The sequence below is a fragment of the Eschscholzia californica genome, unplaced genomic scaffold, assembly GCF_041429995.1.
Source record: "Eschscholzia californica isolate CP2 unplaced genomic scaffold, dmEscCali1.0.p SCAF_1, whole genome shotgun sequence".
In the NCBI taxonomy this organism is placed as follows: domain Eukaryota; kingdom Viridiplantae; phylum Streptophyta; class Magnoliopsida; order Ranunculales; family Papaveraceae; genus Eschscholzia; species Eschscholzia californica.
Window position 1 is genome coordinate 52436894 of NW_028238198.1, and position 16130 is coordinate 52453023.

The following is a 16130-nucleotide window of genomic DNA, read 5'->3' on the forward strand; positions in this document are numbered from 1 at the left end:
GATTTCTCATCAGCTAGTGCCACTTTTTTTGCCTGATTAAATCTTACCCACTTTACTTAATGAAGAGAAGATTAAAGGTTTTCTCTCTCTAGTCTCTAGATCAACCAGATAATGAAGATTAAACATGAATGCATATACTAAGCAAGTGAATATCAAATATGAAATTTAGAAATCACACAAGGAGACATCAAAACCAAGATATTTTTCTACAATTAACATATCCTAATAACAAACCAGTTTAACTTTGGGAGTTGAACAATAGTGCTAGGGAACAAGAAATTTTGGGTTGGCTTTAGGTAGAAATCCAAACTAGCTTCTCATGGTTGGAGCTTCTAAGATTTGTATCCACTTCCAGTCAGTAGATTAGCCCTTCGACTTGAAGCACCTAAAACCCAAAGGGTGGGTTTGGATTGGTGATGGCGGTGTGAAGAACTACAACAATTTGGGAGAATTTCCAGTGAGGATTTGAAGGGTTTGGGTATGTCAAAATTGGGGGAATTATAACAACCAGATTAAACCCACTTTCTCTGTTTCTCTCTCTAGATTTCTCATCCAATAAGTTTCTCTAGGTTTGCTCTTTCTCTACAAAAATCGTCAACTACATCAAGGGATCCTCAAGCACTTCTGGTGACATCTGATTACAACCACATTCAGTATCAAGACTCGTTACTAATAAGAGTCATTCCATTAGAGAGAGAGAGAGAGAGAGAGAGAGAGAGAGAGAGAGGGAGAGAGAGATCCCCCCAAACCGTAGAAGAGCGTGAGAAAAAAGGAAAAAGAAAAAAGGATGTTTTTTTATTTTATTTCTGGTAATGGTCGCCGGCCGGCGCCGGCGACTTTCCTCAGACGACAGAGGGGGTAAAGACAAATCTGGTAGATTTTTTTCAAAGAGGGGTATAAAAGGAAATAAATAGTCAGCTGTTAAAGTTGACTAAAATCGACTAACGAAAAAACTCAAAAGGGGGCTGTACTGGAAGCTGGTCATCTTTGGGGGGCCATTTTGGTGAGTTGGTCATCTTTAGGGGGCCAAAATAGAATTAACCCGAGAGAAAATTGGCCTGATTCAACCGATTTGGATAGGTAAAGTCAAACACACAATGGATAGGTAAAGTCAAACACACAAGCCTCTCCAAGTCAGCGATATTTTGCCCAAAAAAAGCCACTGTTTTGGGGAAAGCATTAAAGTTTTCGGGAAGACGGTGGAAAATAAAAAAAAGTTAAACCAAACACTCCTTTAATGTCGCAGGAAAAAAGTCGCCGGCCGGATGTTGCCGGCGACTTCATCATCTTCTCTCTTCTCCCTCTCTTCTCTCTTTCTTCTCTCTTTCTTCTATCTCTTCTATTGTTCTCTCTTTCTTCTCAATGTCTCCGGGGAAGGGACTCCTCCCCTTCGCCGGAGATGGAGAGGAGAATTAAAAAAAATTGTCGCTGGAGATGGTGGAGTCGTCGGAGATGGTGGAGTCACCGGAGATGGTGGAATGGCCGGAAAAAGGAAGAAGAAGCTAAAAAGGATTTGGTTGTTTGGGGAAATAACAAAATCTAATTTTTTTTTGTTTCCACCCTAAACTTCACACTCTGGAAACTATTTAGCTTTCCTCAAAGCGCTGACAAAAAAAAAATAGGTCGTGACACTGAGCTTAGTCGAGAATTTTGGATGATGAAAGGAAAATTGGAATAAAGATTCATCTACGTGTGAGTTTGAAAGGGATTCCATTTGCACCCCTAAGAATAACTAACATACGAAAATGCCCCCTAAAGTAAAAGATGATCCACCGTTGAGTTATTTTTACATTTTCCACCCCGTTCTTCAGAACTCTTTCCCTCCATTTTGAAACAATAAATCTCTTTTCATCTTCTCCATTTTGGTCCCTAAAAATTACTAACATACTAAAATGCCCCCAGAAAATGATCAACTTCAATTTTGGCCTCCTTTTGATTATGTTTGTTAGTCAATTTGTATCTGCTGAGTTATCTTTTCATTTTCTACCCCCTTCTTCGAAACTCTTTCCCTCTATTTTGACCATCATTTAAAACAATAAATCCTTTTTTTTCTTCTTCCCTCCTCCCACCACCATTACTTCCTTCAGCCTCCCACCACCATCTTTCTTCAGTTTCTCTTTCTCTCCCTCTTCTTCATTCTCTCTTCTTGAACGAAATGGAGAAGAGAGAAATCAATCCATGAAATTTCCTACAGGAACAAAGTTCAATTTTTCGACAAGAAACTTCATCCTATTCTGGTTGTTTACCTAAAACTTGTCTAAGGTCCTGTTTGTTTTTTTATTTTTTCAGATCTGAAATCTGAATTGGAACTCAATTCAGATTTCAGATGTTTGTTTTTGGATTTAAGAAAATCTGAAAAATTAGCTGAATATGGTAATTGTCTGAATGGGCTGAAAAATAGTCCAATTATTTCAGACTTCAAAACTAGTCTGAAATATAAGCCCAATTTCTGAAATGGGTGAAATGACTCTTGTGCCCCTGTGTTTTAGAAAAAAATTTGATCTCATTTAGATTTCTACCACCACCATCAATAGGACACCACCACCACCGCCACCACCGCCAGGACACTACCGCCACCACCAACACCAACGGGACACCACCACCAACAGGGCACCGCCACCACCAACAAGACACCTCCCCCACCACCACCAACAGGGCACCACCACCACCAACACCACCAGGAACAAAATAACAGCACCACAAATAAAGTTTCGACTTGCACTACACAAATTAGACTTTCACCACCACAACCTACACCGCCACCAGAACCTAAACCACCACTACAAACCAGTAATATAGTCTTGGTAGAAGCCGGGTCCGATGAAATCCTTCGCCGGATCTGGCGAGGGTCGTCTTGTTTGAAACCCTCGCCGGATCTGGCGAGGCTTATCTTTCTGATCTTCGAGAGAGAGGGGGAGAGAGAGAGAACTTATGATATTCGAGAGAAAGGGCTTGGTCTTCATGAGAGATTGAGAACTTCTGATCTTCGAGAGAGATAGATAGAGGGCTTCTTATCTGAAAGAAAGAGAGAGAGAGTACCAGCCATTGGCGAGAGAGAGGGAGCAGTAAAGAAGGAGATAAAAGGTGAGATAGAAATTTTAGGGTTTGGGTAGGTTTTATTTTTCCCAGCCATTGGAGAGAGAGGGAGTCGTAAGGAGAGTTGGAAAAGGTGAAATAAGAATTTTAGGGTTTAAGTTAAGTTTGTTTTTCAAACATATCATAAGGGTATATATGTAAAAATCGTTATTCAGACCTAATCATTCAGATTTAGAAAACAAACATACTAACTTACAAAATACTCAGCCCAATTCAGATTCAGCCAATTCAGATTCAGCCAATTCAGTTTCAGACATTAAAAAAAAAACAAACAGCACCTCAAAAGGGATTTTTAAATAGGGAGAAAAGAAGAAAAGCAAAAAGATTTTTTTTTTTTTTTAAAGTGATGGTCGTCGGCTGGTGATCGGTGGACCTCCGTCTACCGGCGAGAAGAAGGTAACCAAGGATAGGGAGGTAAAGAGTTTTGAAGAAATGGATATAAAAGGAAATGATAACTCAACAGTTTGACGGAAAAGAAAAAAAGGGCCAAAACGGAAGCTGGTCATCATTAGGGGGCAAAAATGCAATTACCCCAATTCTGAATCAGTTACATAGAACGAACGTATACTGGTGGTTTTCTCTCTCTAACTCTGCTTCAAATCTTTAAACGTAGAGCGCATGTTAGCAGAGCTCCGGCTCCCTTGAAGGAGCCCTAGCTCTTCATTCACACACATTACTCTCCTATTTGTTTCTTTCTCTCTACAAATAAGAACTAGGTTTTCTTTTCGTTTTTCTTTCAGGTCTCTCTGTAAAGAAAATGTCTAAACCTTGGGGTGGTAGAATTGGTGCTTGGGCGGAGGAAGCTGAAAGAGCCGATGAAGAAGAACGTCAACGTCTCGCTGCCGCTGTTGCGTCGAGTCCTCAATTTTCCGGTGGTACAGTTGAACCACAAATTTACCCCAGTCTCAAAGAAGCAGCCGCTGTTAAACCAAAGAAGAAATATATTACAATGTCTTTATCGGAGTTCACCGTAGGTAACTACGTCGGACCTGGTGGTGGCGGTGGTGGAGGAAGGCATGATGTTGGGATGGATTCTAAGGGGTTAACCACCGATGAAATGCTTGGGTTACCGACTGGTCCTAAAGAAAGATCAGTCGAGGAAATGGAGATTGGTCGTCTTGGTGGTGGATTTAAATCTTATGGAGCAAGAACTGGTCCTCCTCCTGGCCGCATGAAGGGAAGAGATGATGATTTTGGAGGATCTTGGGGTGGTGGTGGTAGGAGATCTTATGGTGGTTTTGATGATGACCGGAGAGCTCCTCCTCCTCCTAGGGTTTTTGATTACGATCAAACTTCTAGAGCCGATGAAGTTGATAATTGGGCAATGGGTAAAAAACCACTCCCTTCAATGAATTCTGGTAGAAGTCAAAATACTTCTGGAAGAAATGGTCGATATAGGTTTCTTGGTAGTCCTTCTAGGGCTGATGAGATGGACAATTGGGCTATTGGTAAGAAACCGCTTCCGCCTAGGTCTACAAGCTTTAATTCAGGTTTTATGGATTCGACTGTTCCTAAAAAACCACTCCCTTCAATGGATTCTGGTAGAAGTCAAAATACTTCTGGAAGAAATGATCGATATGGGTTTCTTAGTAGTCCTTCTAGGGCTGACGAGATGGAACATTGGGCTATTGGTAAGAAACCGCTTCCGCCTAGGTCTACAAGCTTTAATTCAGGTTTTAGGGATTCGACTGGTCCTGAAACTGATCGATGGAGCGGGGAAGGAGTATCACGTAATGGGGACCGCTTCGAGAGGCAACATATCGTTCCTGATCTATCGACGAGTGAGAGACGGTCAAGTGAGCAGCTACAATTGACAAGGCCTAGTCCATTTGGTGCTGCTCGTCCGAGAGAGGATGTACTGGCTAGTAAGGGTTTGGATTCGAGAAAGTTAGATTCAGAGATTGAGGCAAAGAAGATAAGTCATCCAATTAGTGCTCATAATAGTAGACCAACTAGTTCTCATTCTAGCAGACCTAAGATCCCAGCATTGCTGGTTGTAGAGAAAGCAGTAGCAAAGCCACAGCCGAAGGTGAACCCTTTTGGGGATGCCAAGCCTCGAGAATTGTTGTTGCAGGAAAAGGGAATAGATTGGAGAAAAATCGATTTTGAGTTGGAGCATCAGGGGATCGATAGGTTTGTTTTCTTGGCTTTAATTTTCTCATTGCATGTTAGATAATTTGTTCATGTTCTTTCTAAATTTCTATTTGTATCAATTGTTACTCAATTATTAAATGTTTATATCGCGTTTTGAACAATTTATAGTGGCATTGATAGTTTGAAGAACTAGTTTGATTCCCATAATGGTGATTGACTAATCACTTAGATTTTGATGCCTAGGTTATAAGGCTTTTATACGGGCTTTAATTTCCGGCCATTTATATGTCAAATATGTGAAACCTATTGGCCTCCTCTCGAAAAAGAGGAGGATTTAAGGAATCGTTGTGTTTGTTGAGATAGTATTGCACTTGATTATCTTGATAGCTCATATAGAAGCTTATAGATAGTATGAACTCAAACACTTTTTGTTGTAAAGAGCCGGTATTTCTCTCAGTAAACCCCACGTAAATGGATAGAAGCAATGTAAGCTTTTGATTTTCACTGTACAATTGGGAAATTCTCCTTGAAGCCAAGTTGCGGCACTTTTTTTTTTTGGCTTTTGTTTGCTTCATCGTATATTTCTGAATGGACATTGAGGGTTATACTGGTATCCCATGTCTCAGTAAATTCTCTAAATTCTGGTCCCAATAAATGTTTCAGGCTAGAAACAGATGGAGAAAAGATACTCAAAGAGAAAATAAACAATTTAAAGAAGGAATTGGAGAACAAAACTGCAGTAAATGGTGAATCTTTAGATGAAGGATCTGATGCAGAACAAGGCAGCTTGCATGAGATGATACACATAGCAGAAAAGGATCTGGAGCGTCTCACTTGTGAGTTGGATGACAAAGTTCGATTTGGTGAGAAAGCTTCTGGAAGACCTAGCCCTGCAGCAGGCAAGGTTATTGATTATCCTCATGGATCACCCTCGCAATCTGGTATGTCACACAAGTCAAGAGATATAGATTTCAAGAACAGACCTCAGTCCCGTGGGTCGATTGATGCATGGACAAGGTCAATAGACAACAGAGGAGCTTTTAAGAGTGGGAGAGAAAGAAGATTTCCTGGCAACAGATACATGGGTAGAGGATTTCCTGGCAACAGAGACATGGGAAGAGGATTTATGGCAACAGAGACATGGACAGGTTTGGCTTTTTAACATAAACACCCGCTCAACCTTCGTTTTTTGAATTATTTTTCCCTTAGCAGAAGATTCGTTGGTCGATAAGTATCAGTAGAATTGGGAATGACTTGTGACTCTAACCAATGCTGCTAATCTTGGAGTTGGATGGTAGTCAGTTGATTGAGAAGAAACAAGTAGGTCTCAGTAGTCAGTGTATGCTAGGCATTACACAGATAAGAGTTCTACACTCTATTAGAACTATCATGAGATTTATGGACACTATCTAGGCGTACCAAGTGTCAGAAAGAAATTCTTTCTCTATACATTAGTACCAGGCCTGCTCATATGGGATACCTAAGCCGAGTAATTATATGATACCCATGGGAGTTAGGGCCTCTCCGATTCCTCTAATACCATAATTCCGTAATGTCTACACAACTCAATACCAACACTAGTCTCTGAAATAAATAATTACTAATTATTCTATTTGCATACAAGATGCATGTTTAGTGTTAGAAAATAAAAGAGATATTTAACCGAAAAATGAGGATTTTTAGATTTTCTTAAATCTGTAGTTATGGTAAATGCTTTATTTTGTTCTGTCGGCCGATTTAACTTGAATACTGGATGCGAACATTATTATTAAGTTTTCAATATTTTTTATCAGGACCGGAAATGTTGAAGGTAGATGGTGAGAAGATGATGGTGTGTATTCATTGAGGTTTTCTTCTTCTTTGACACCAGAGCCCGAAATTAGGTTATTATTTTCTTTCACTTGTTCGTCGCTCTTAGTAGCTCTTCTTGCTGTCGGGGTTTGTGCTGTGATTAATTGGGGAGGAGCAATTCAGGTAGAAATCAGGATATCAATACACCTCTGGGGATACTGTAAATATGAAATTTTCGAACCCAATGTTTGAGGGCAATCCTTGTTGATTTGAATTTTGTACTAGTCTTTACTTGAATACCTATTATGCGATTTATGCAACTGCCATATCTGTAGAAAGTTGGCGGATTCTGAGTTTGGGGATGAATTGGATACTATAGACCTTTAGAAAGAAGCATGAGGAAGCCCGGCGCGGAACGCCTGGGTCTGTGGGCAAACAGACTGCAGGGAACAAGTTGTATTGGGCATGACTCGTCTAAATTCTCAGAGTAACACACATTATAGGCACCATATAAGTGATAAGAGGTGGTTAAGTGGTTTTGTTGTTATTTTCATTCTTTCACTGTAGGAGTAGGTTTTTCTTTCTAGGCAATAGGCAATGGTTGTTTTTTGAAGACAGAATTGAATCGACTCCAATCTAGTGTCAGATTGTTTATTTTTAACAGATTTATTTGAATAGATGATTCAAGTTGACTTTGATCTATCTGAATTTGAAACAATTCAAATTTAGATGAGTCATACTCGAACAATGAAAAATACAAATATAGTAGTGAAAAAAGTATAAGGAGATAGATGAAAAAGGTTCGTCTCATTTTACTATCAAAATCCTAATTTGCTATAGTAAGACAAATAAATTTAATTAATTATGTTATTAACATGATTTGGCTAAAACCCGAGATGACATTCAAATTAAAATTCTTAAGAAGAACCCTCTAGAGATGGAAAAAACAGAGAACAATCAGTAATAAAGATGAGAAAGAAAATAAAGAAGATAAGAGAGAATAAATAGGGAAGTGATACTAACCAACTTATAAATAAGTTGTAAATTGTGATAGAAAACCGTGAAGATTTGTAATATGTAGATAGTAGTTATTGTAAGGATATTCTGACCGATTTTGATCTATTTACACTAATACCCTTCTATTTTGATTTGAGTTACACGAAGATTTGTACTAGTTGTCGGATGTGATATCTGTCAAACTCCCAATAAAAATAGACGATCAAACTATCGCTCATGTCACCGCCTGGCCTGTTTTATTATATAGGATTGAGCCAACACTATCTTTTTTTTTTGTTGAAAGGAGCTAACACTATATGTTGATTAAATTTGCAAGGCCTACATACTTGTCTCATATACTTTTTTTTTTGTTATATTCTCGTATACTTTTTTTTTTTATTTTAACAAAAAAACAGAATATACTTTTTCTATTTATTTATTAATATCATATATTAATTCATAAAAAATGAGGGTGGCTATAGACACCCCTAATCCTCAAGTGAATCCTCCACTAAACATAAACTAAACCATGTTTATAATTTCTTCCCTTATAATTCGATTGTCTCACTTTCCAAAAATGAAATTAAACTGGGAAAAAATAAAATGTGAAAAATGTGGCAATTGAAAAGATTGTTTCTCAAATGGCCCCCTAATTTCTGACCGGGTTTCCACCTAGCTTTATAGTTTATCGGAAATATCCAGATGATCTTCTTTTCATCGTTACCGTCCCTTCGCCAGAGTGTTTAGAGAGAGATATGAGATTGTTTTTTTTTCATGTTTGAAGGTCGCCGACCGAAAAAAATTTCGGCCGACGACCTTCGTCGGAGAAGAGATAGGTGACTTGGAGAGAGAGAGAGGTGAGTTGTAGAGAGATGCAAGGTGGAGAGAGAGAGAGAGAAAGGTGAGGTGGAGAGAGAGAGAGAAATGTGAGGTGGAGAGAGAGGTGAGGTGGAAGTGAGGTGGAAATTCATGGTTTTTATTTCATTTTATTTTGAAAAAATATTTATAGAAAGGGTAGTCCTGACATTTTACATTACAAAAGGGGTCATATTTGAATTTACAAAAAACAAAGAGACATAAAGGAAGCTGGTCACAAAATAAGGGGCCAAATTAACTCCAAAGTTATTAACGTGATCATAAATGCATTGTTTTTATTTTGCCTAACTTAGCATGTGAAGAAGACTCACTAAAATCATTGACTTTTTATTTATTCTGAAGACTTGACCCTTAAATTTAGCTCTTCATTATCTATTTTAATTAGTAATCGAGTTTAATGTGTCTAAATAAAAAAGAATTCATCACTTTAGTCTCTAGAATTTTTTATCTCCACCTACTATAAACTAAACACATATTTTAAACTTCTTCGTAGCGTTAGCCTCCCTTTCAATTTTGGAAATCTCATGTACCAAAAATAAAAGGAAATTTTTGCGAAGGTCTCCATCAGTCTTAAAAGTGGCTTTTTCCTTCACAAACTCTGCTGTTAACACATATGGAGGGGACCTTTAATACTTCCCAAAACGAAATTAAACTTAAGAACATGTTAAAAATATCTTAATTTAGGTATCACATTTTGACATCGTGCCTTGGTACCATTTGAAAACAAATGAAAATTGATAAATCCCATGACTCAGCACGAACAAATGAAGAATAAAATTGCAAGATTAAAATAATATCAAAACAAAAGACTGTGAACGCGTTTTTTGTTGAAATCTGTAACGCGTTACTCTATTGCTAATACGAATTATTTGGGTTCCTGTGACACTATAAAACGCAGGCAATTCTCCATCCCTTATACAGATCAATAACAAGGTAGAGAGAGAAACTAGAGAGAGAGGTTGATTGGGGAAGAATTAGTTGGTGAAATGGGACAAGTGAAGCATTTGATGGCAGCTAAGTTCAAAGATGAGGTCTGTCAGGAGAGGATTGATGAACTCATCAATATGTACTCTGGTCTTAAAGCTCAAATCCCACTCATGAAGGAATTCGTTTGGTAATTTGTTTTCTTTTCCTAATCTTGAATTAATTACTACACCTTTATTGATCCTTAAGTATATATTCAGATCTAACTTTGTCTGGATGGTTTGATGGCTGACTCACTCAAAAGTCAAAATCATTTCATAATATTTGATTAATTCATCATTTTGGGTCCGTTTAAATCAGACATCTTAATTAATTCCTACACCTTTATTGATCCTTACGTATATATTGGGATCTAACTTTGTAGGGATGGTTTGAGGCTGACTCACTCAAAAGTCAAAATCATTTCATAATATTTGATTAATTCATTATTTTGGGTCCGTTTAAGTCAGACATCATAAGTCAGTCTCAATAATCCATTATACGATATAATAAAATGACAATCACACTCACACAAGAAATACGTCAAATTTGGACAATTCTAAGTTAAGACGAGTCAGGTTAAACATTAAAAACTACAAAGATGATAGAATGATTGAAAATTTAGGTTGAGATCTCAGATTTAGCAGGAATTCTATGTAAACGTCGAAAATCAAGAGGGAGAAACAAAAATCGTCTGACTGTCAATGTAGAATCTGTTGACCTAAATTTTCGGACATCCATATATTGTTCTACGTTACCTTAGTTTTGTGAAATCTAGAAAACTAACCGATTATTATTATGGATATTACAACAGGGGGAAGGAGTTGGTGGGAAACAGGAATGATGGATATATGTATCTATTTACGAGCACATTTGACAGCGTGTGCGATAAAGATACTTATCTCCAACATCCACTCCATAAGGCATTTACCGAGCAGTTCCGTCCCACAATTGAAAAAATGCTCATCTGGGACTACCACCCTATTGAGGTCTAACTATCATCGGATTTCTTTTCTATTTCAGCAGTAATTTCTCTATGGTAGATGTTTTTTTCTAGTAAATTTCCTTTAAATCCAAGAGTCGTGGTTCCGTTCTTGAGAGATGTCGTTTACTTTTGTTTACGAGTTGTTTCTTATTCGCACAATAAAGTAATTTGTTTTATTACAATTAAGGTTTTCTGTATTGGTATTTTGTAAGGATACTAATGTTCTATGGGAATCTTTTCTATTTTATGTCATGGTTATTTGCAAAACTTTTTGTAGCTAACCAAATTGAAAACATGGCAAGTATTATGTGGGCAATGGAAAGTTGTGTGCTTTTGAGGGCAATTTCATCTATCAATGGGAACCTCCAATTTACTGGGGAAACCCAGACAGTCTAATACGGTTGACCCAAACACATACTTTTGTGCATGTCTTAGACAAATCAAGACTCGAGAGTATCTATAGTACTCCTCGATTCCAATAGGAGCCTATAAGAGCCTGAGTCCAAGCCCAACATAGTGGGGCCAGAGATATCATCAGAAGAAAAATGGTAATTTGCCCTGGGGAGATTTGCTGTTTGGACCCCCTTTCTTATAATTGACTTGCTGTTTGGACCCCCTTTTTCCAGTGTTGCATTTTGGACTCCCTTTTGACGGAATCAATCGGGAATATTCCATCTTTAGAGTTATACTTAAAAAAATACCCAGTTTATCCTTGAATAATCAATATTGCACTTTGGACCCCCAATTTATTAACACAAGTAGTTTAGACTCATCTTCTTCTTAACTCATATTTTTCCTTCATTAGACAACATTCACCAAACAGCTAGAAATTAAAATTTGATTAACACCTTCAAAAATTTAACCTAAACCAACCGTTCCAACATAGCATCAAGTTATTTTTTTTCCATTCAACTTCATTCCCCAATTTTAATTTACACCTTCAACTAAAATTTGATGAACACCCAAATCCCCATCTTCAACCTCAACTGCAATACTACCATTATAATCTTCTTCTCTCTCTACAACTCAAATACCCAATTCTCTTCTCATCATAAAACCATATAATCTCCCTAGTGAAACCATTGCTTGTGAAATTAAATCAAAGCTCAAGATGAAGAAGAACTTCTTTGGGCTGCTATTGAGAGATTACCTACTAGAAGGAGATCTAGTTTTTCATTATTGAGGCGAAGTTCATCTGAATCAGATGGAAAAGATGAAAAGACAGACGATTGATGTTAAAAAGCTTGATCAATTTCGTAGAGAACTTGTTGTTAAGAAAGCTTTTGCTATCGGCAGTCAAAGAACAACTTGATGATAGGTAATGAAAATCCATGATATTAATCTCATCTCTTTTTTCTTTGACGTTCTTCTCGTGACTTTTGATTTTGCTCATTTCACTATCTTCAATCTTTTTTATTTATCAAATGCATCAGTTTCTCAAATCTGAGTTCTCCTTTTCACTATTTAACTTGGAAAAAGACTAGGATTCTTGATCTATCTTGATTTCTTGTCAAGTCCATTGGAAGTCTCATCAATTCAGCCATGTAAGGAAGCCTGTGTTGTTAGAGAGAGAGAGAGAAAAAAAAAGTTCATAGAGAGAGAGAGAGATTGTTGAGAGAGAAATGATGTCTTTTCTGTATGACTGGAGTCATATTGATGCTCTGGGTGTTTTTCTTTTTACTGTATGATTGGAGGATTTTGTGATTCTCCGAAGAGGAAGATTTTCCAAAATCTCATCTCTCTTCATGAAGTTGAATCAGCCTAACAATCACTGGTGCACTCCATATATAATACTATCATATTATCAGAGATTGAATACACAAACTTTGTCAGCCATGAAAGCTCAAAAACGGTGGGTTTAGAGAGAGAAAGTAAATAGGAGAGAGGGACATGGGAGTTCTAGATTGATTATGTAAGGGTAGAGTTGGTATTTTCTTAAGTATAATTTTAGAGACGGAATATTCTCGTACGATTCCGGCAAAAGGGAGTCCAAAGTGCAACACTGGAAAAAGGGAGTCCAAACAGCAAGTGAATTATACGAAAGGGGGTCCAAACAACAAATCTCCCTTTGCCCCCTGCCAATGTCCCGACCCAATCCCGGTCGAGGTACTTGTCTTCTTAAGATCTCGCGAGAGAATGTGTTTAACTTTGTCTACCATCCCCATACAATTCACACGTAACTTGGTCAATTGACTATGACAAAGCCTGATGATCCAAAAAAAAAATCATCAGTTGATTGTGGTCAATAAGTTAAGAAAAGACCAAAAAACCAACGGATCAACCAGTATCGAGTCAACAGAGAGGTTGAACCTGAAAGAAGTTTGTCACTCAAACCCAGAACTGGGGATGATTGTCTTAGACGCCTAAGTCATGCCTTGACTTAAATACAACTACGACTGCCAAGATGAGGGGCGACCGCACCCCCTCGATCCTCCAAAAATATGAATAAAGGAATGGTAGTTGTAAATTATTTTTATATATGTATGATAAATATATTATAATGATGTGTAAAGAGGACGAAAAGAAAGACCTGACTCAGTGGTTATGCCGAAGAGTGGCTTTCCTCTACAAGTTAGAGGTCATGAGATCGCCTCCCTCCATAACCATTTTATGTATTTTTTTTATATATGTATGTATAAATATATATCTGGTCATATCTATGGATGACATCAAGTAGTGTCTGGCTTAGTGGTGATCAAGTTACACAATAAGCATTTTAACTTTTATGTTTTGAAATTATTCAATTCAACTATCCTAAATTCCTACAAAAATTCTCAAAAAAAAAATTCTTATAAGCATTTTAACTTTATATTTTGAAATTTCTCAAAAAAAATCTTATAAAATTCAATTCATCTGCCCTAAACCCTTTAAACTTCAATTCATCTACCATAAATCCTACAAACTTCAATTCATTTACCCTAAACTCTACAAACTTCATTTCATCTACCCTAAACCCCTATAAACTTGATGGCCGATTGCCTTTTCAGAACGATGATTGCTCAAACTTAGAATCGATTAGAGCTCTTACAGAACATTGGTGGAAACTGAGAGAGATAAAACATATCATTTAGTTTATTTGCTTATCACTTTAGCACTAACATTCCCGGTTGCAACTGCCTCCGTTGATAAAGTTTTTTCAGCTATGAAGCTAGTCAAGACACGCTTAAGAAACAAGAGGAGTGATCTGTGGTTGAATGATAGTTTAGTAGTCTTTATTAAAAAAGAAGTTTTTCGTGAAATTGACGATGAGTCGATTATACGAATATTCCAAAACATGAACTCTCGTAGAGTTCAATTGCGTTGCTAATGATTGTTGTATTAATATAATTAGTGAATATAAGTATTTTGTTAATTACTGTGTTTGCGAAAAAAAATCGGCATGTAAATCCGCACCTCCTAAGTTGAAATCCTGGATCTGTCCATGTTAATGTGTAAAATCAGGTAACTCTCTTCACTTTGTATTTCGAAAGAAAACTTACAATTTTCACACAAAACCCCATTTTAAGCATATGTTGGTACTATAATGGGACATAATTCCTATTAGATATTTCATCGAACATCTTGTGGGCGTCAATAGAATACCCAAACACTTGCGAAAGAAAACTAGGTAAGTTGTAGTGCCCCTACAAGTAACTAGTGGGAGCCTATAGCAACGCCACTAATAACCCCACTAGAAACCCTACTGCCCCTCATCTCTTCTTCATCATTTTCTTTTTTCCAGCCACATTTTGCTAGAGATAGAGATAAAGTGAGAAAGTGGAAAGGAGTTCTAGAGAGAGAGTTAGGCTAAGAAGGAAGGAGAAGGAGGATCAAACTTGGTGGTTTTTTTTCTTTGTTGTTTCTTGGTGTAAGGCTTGCATTGCTTTGGTGTTAAGGTAGGTTTCTACTTCTCTAGGGCTTGAATAGCCATTTTTATAGAAAAACCTAAACAAATTAGATGAAACTACAAACCCTAGATTTTAGTTACTTGAACGTAGATTAGGGTTCTTGACAAAAATATATATGCTAGAAGTAGTAGATTTATATTTCTACAAACTCATTTTTAGGTCACTTTGAATCTCATCTATGTGTTAGATTTTGAAGGATATTTGCCCTAGACATAGTTGATGAACCCCACAATCTCTACTATCCTTTCCATGTTATATTCATGTTTAAATATCAATTTTAGTATGATGATAGGAAAATTCAGCATGTATTATAAGGATAACATTGACCTAAAACCCCTTTACTTGACATGATCGAAGTATATGATTCTCGTAATTAGGCATATCTTGCTCATGAAAGAACTCCTTGTATATATAATTTAGAATAGGTAATAAAATTCACCGTGATATGTGAATATATGTGGTTTAAGTTATTGTTACACATGAAGTATTACTTGCCTAATATTATCGGGATGCAACTAGTAGGTCACATGACACAGTGATGAACATGGATTTTGATTTATGAATGTTGTGGTGTGATACTATTATATGTGTGTGATGTGATGGATTTGGTGAAGGGTTGTGGTAGTTTTGTGGTGAAGGGATGTGGCCCAGGTATGGAGCGTATGGGTCGGCGCTAACACAAGGGTAACCTTGTGGACCACACTCTTATACAACGTGGACACCAACTTGTCATATCGTTTTTAGTTGTTTACTACAAATGGCGTGATGATATTATGGATGTGTGGCGTGATGGAGTTGGTGGAGGGTTGTAGGAGTTTTGTGGTTGGTTCGACCTTCTCTACCAAATGTGGCCTAGGTATGGAGCGTATGAGGTCGGCGCTAACACAAGGTTAACCTTGTGGCCCACACTCTTATACAACGTGGACACTAACTTGACATATTGCTTTTGGTTGTTTGTTACAAATGTGGTTTACTTTATTTTAACGGTCACAACTCGGTTTCTATTTCCGAACACCTTTATATTGTTTTAGAGTAATCTACTTGTTTTGATAGTTCTTGAAACTGTCTATTAAGGCTTTAGAGGTTTCGAAATCTACTTGTTGGGTCTGACCAAACCTTTTATTTTTCAGGACAAGAAAATCGGGAAGTGCCACCTGCTTGAGTCATAATTAGCCTTGGAGGAGTTTCTTTAATAGTCTTTTTTCTTTCTTTAGGTAGTTATTTGGAGTTATACCTCCTAAATACTTGTTGTTGCTTTTATTCGATCTTGTCCGACTTATGTGTCATTGATTTATAGACGTCTTGTGAGTTTTGAGAAACTTGGTAAAGTTTTATTAGTTGATTTATTGTTACTTTTGAGCTTCATGTTCGATGTTATTTGTCTCTTTGATGAGTATATCGTATATGTTCACTGTTTTGCGGAGAAATGCTTAAAGTTTAGG

The 16130-nt window shown here is 37.2% G+C and overlaps 2 protein-coding genes across 2 annotated transcripts; both read left to right on the forward strand.

Annotated features, from left to right (window-relative positions):
• The first annotated feature begins 3578 nt into the window (after positions 1-3578).
• On the forward strand, positions 3579-7642 carry LOC147567548 (eukaryotic translation initiation factor 4B2-like). Its single transcript, XM_086654157.1, has 3 exons — positions 3579-5229; positions 5854-6338; positions 6984-7642. The coding sequence occupies exons 1-3, from the start codon at positions 3854-3856 to the stop codon at positions 7034-7036; spliced, it is 1914 nt and encodes a 637-aa protein (XP_086510283.1). The 5' UTR covers positions 3579-3853; the 3' UTR covers positions 7037-7642.
• Positions 7643-9664: 2022 nt separating this feature from the next.
• Positions 9665-11053, forward strand: LOC147567549 (stress-response A/B barrel domain-containing protein HS1-like). Its single transcript, XM_086654158.1, has 2 exons — positions 9665-9967; positions 10631-11053. Exons 1-2 carry the CDS (start codon positions 9840-9842, stop codon positions 10809-10811), a joined length of 309 nt encoding a protein of 102 aa, XP_086510284.1. The 5' UTR covers positions 9665-9839; the 3' UTR covers positions 10812-11053.
• The last annotated feature ends 5077 nt before the right edge of the window (positions 11054-16130 follow it).

Coding starts and splice junctions, on each gene's coding strand:
- LOC147567549 (XM_086654158.1), top strand. CDS start 9,840: ATGGGACAAGTGAAGCATTTGATGGCAGCTAAGTTCAAAGATGAGGTC. Junction 9,968..10,630: donor CTCATGAAGGAATTCGTTTG/GTAATTTGTTTT, acceptor ATATTACAACAG/GGGGAAGGAGTTGGTGGGAA.
- LOC147567548 (XM_086654157.1), top strand. CDS start 3,854: ATGTCTAAACCTTGGGGTGGTAGAATTGGTGCTTGGGCGGAGGAAGCT. Junction 5,230..5,853: donor GAGCATCAGGGGATCGATAG/GTTTGTTTTCTT, acceptor TAAATGTTTCAG/GCTAGAAACAGATGGAGAAA. Junction 6,339..6,983: donor GGCAACAGAGACATGGACAG/GTTTGGCTTTTT, acceptor ATTTTTTATCAG/GACCGGAAATGTTGAAGGTA.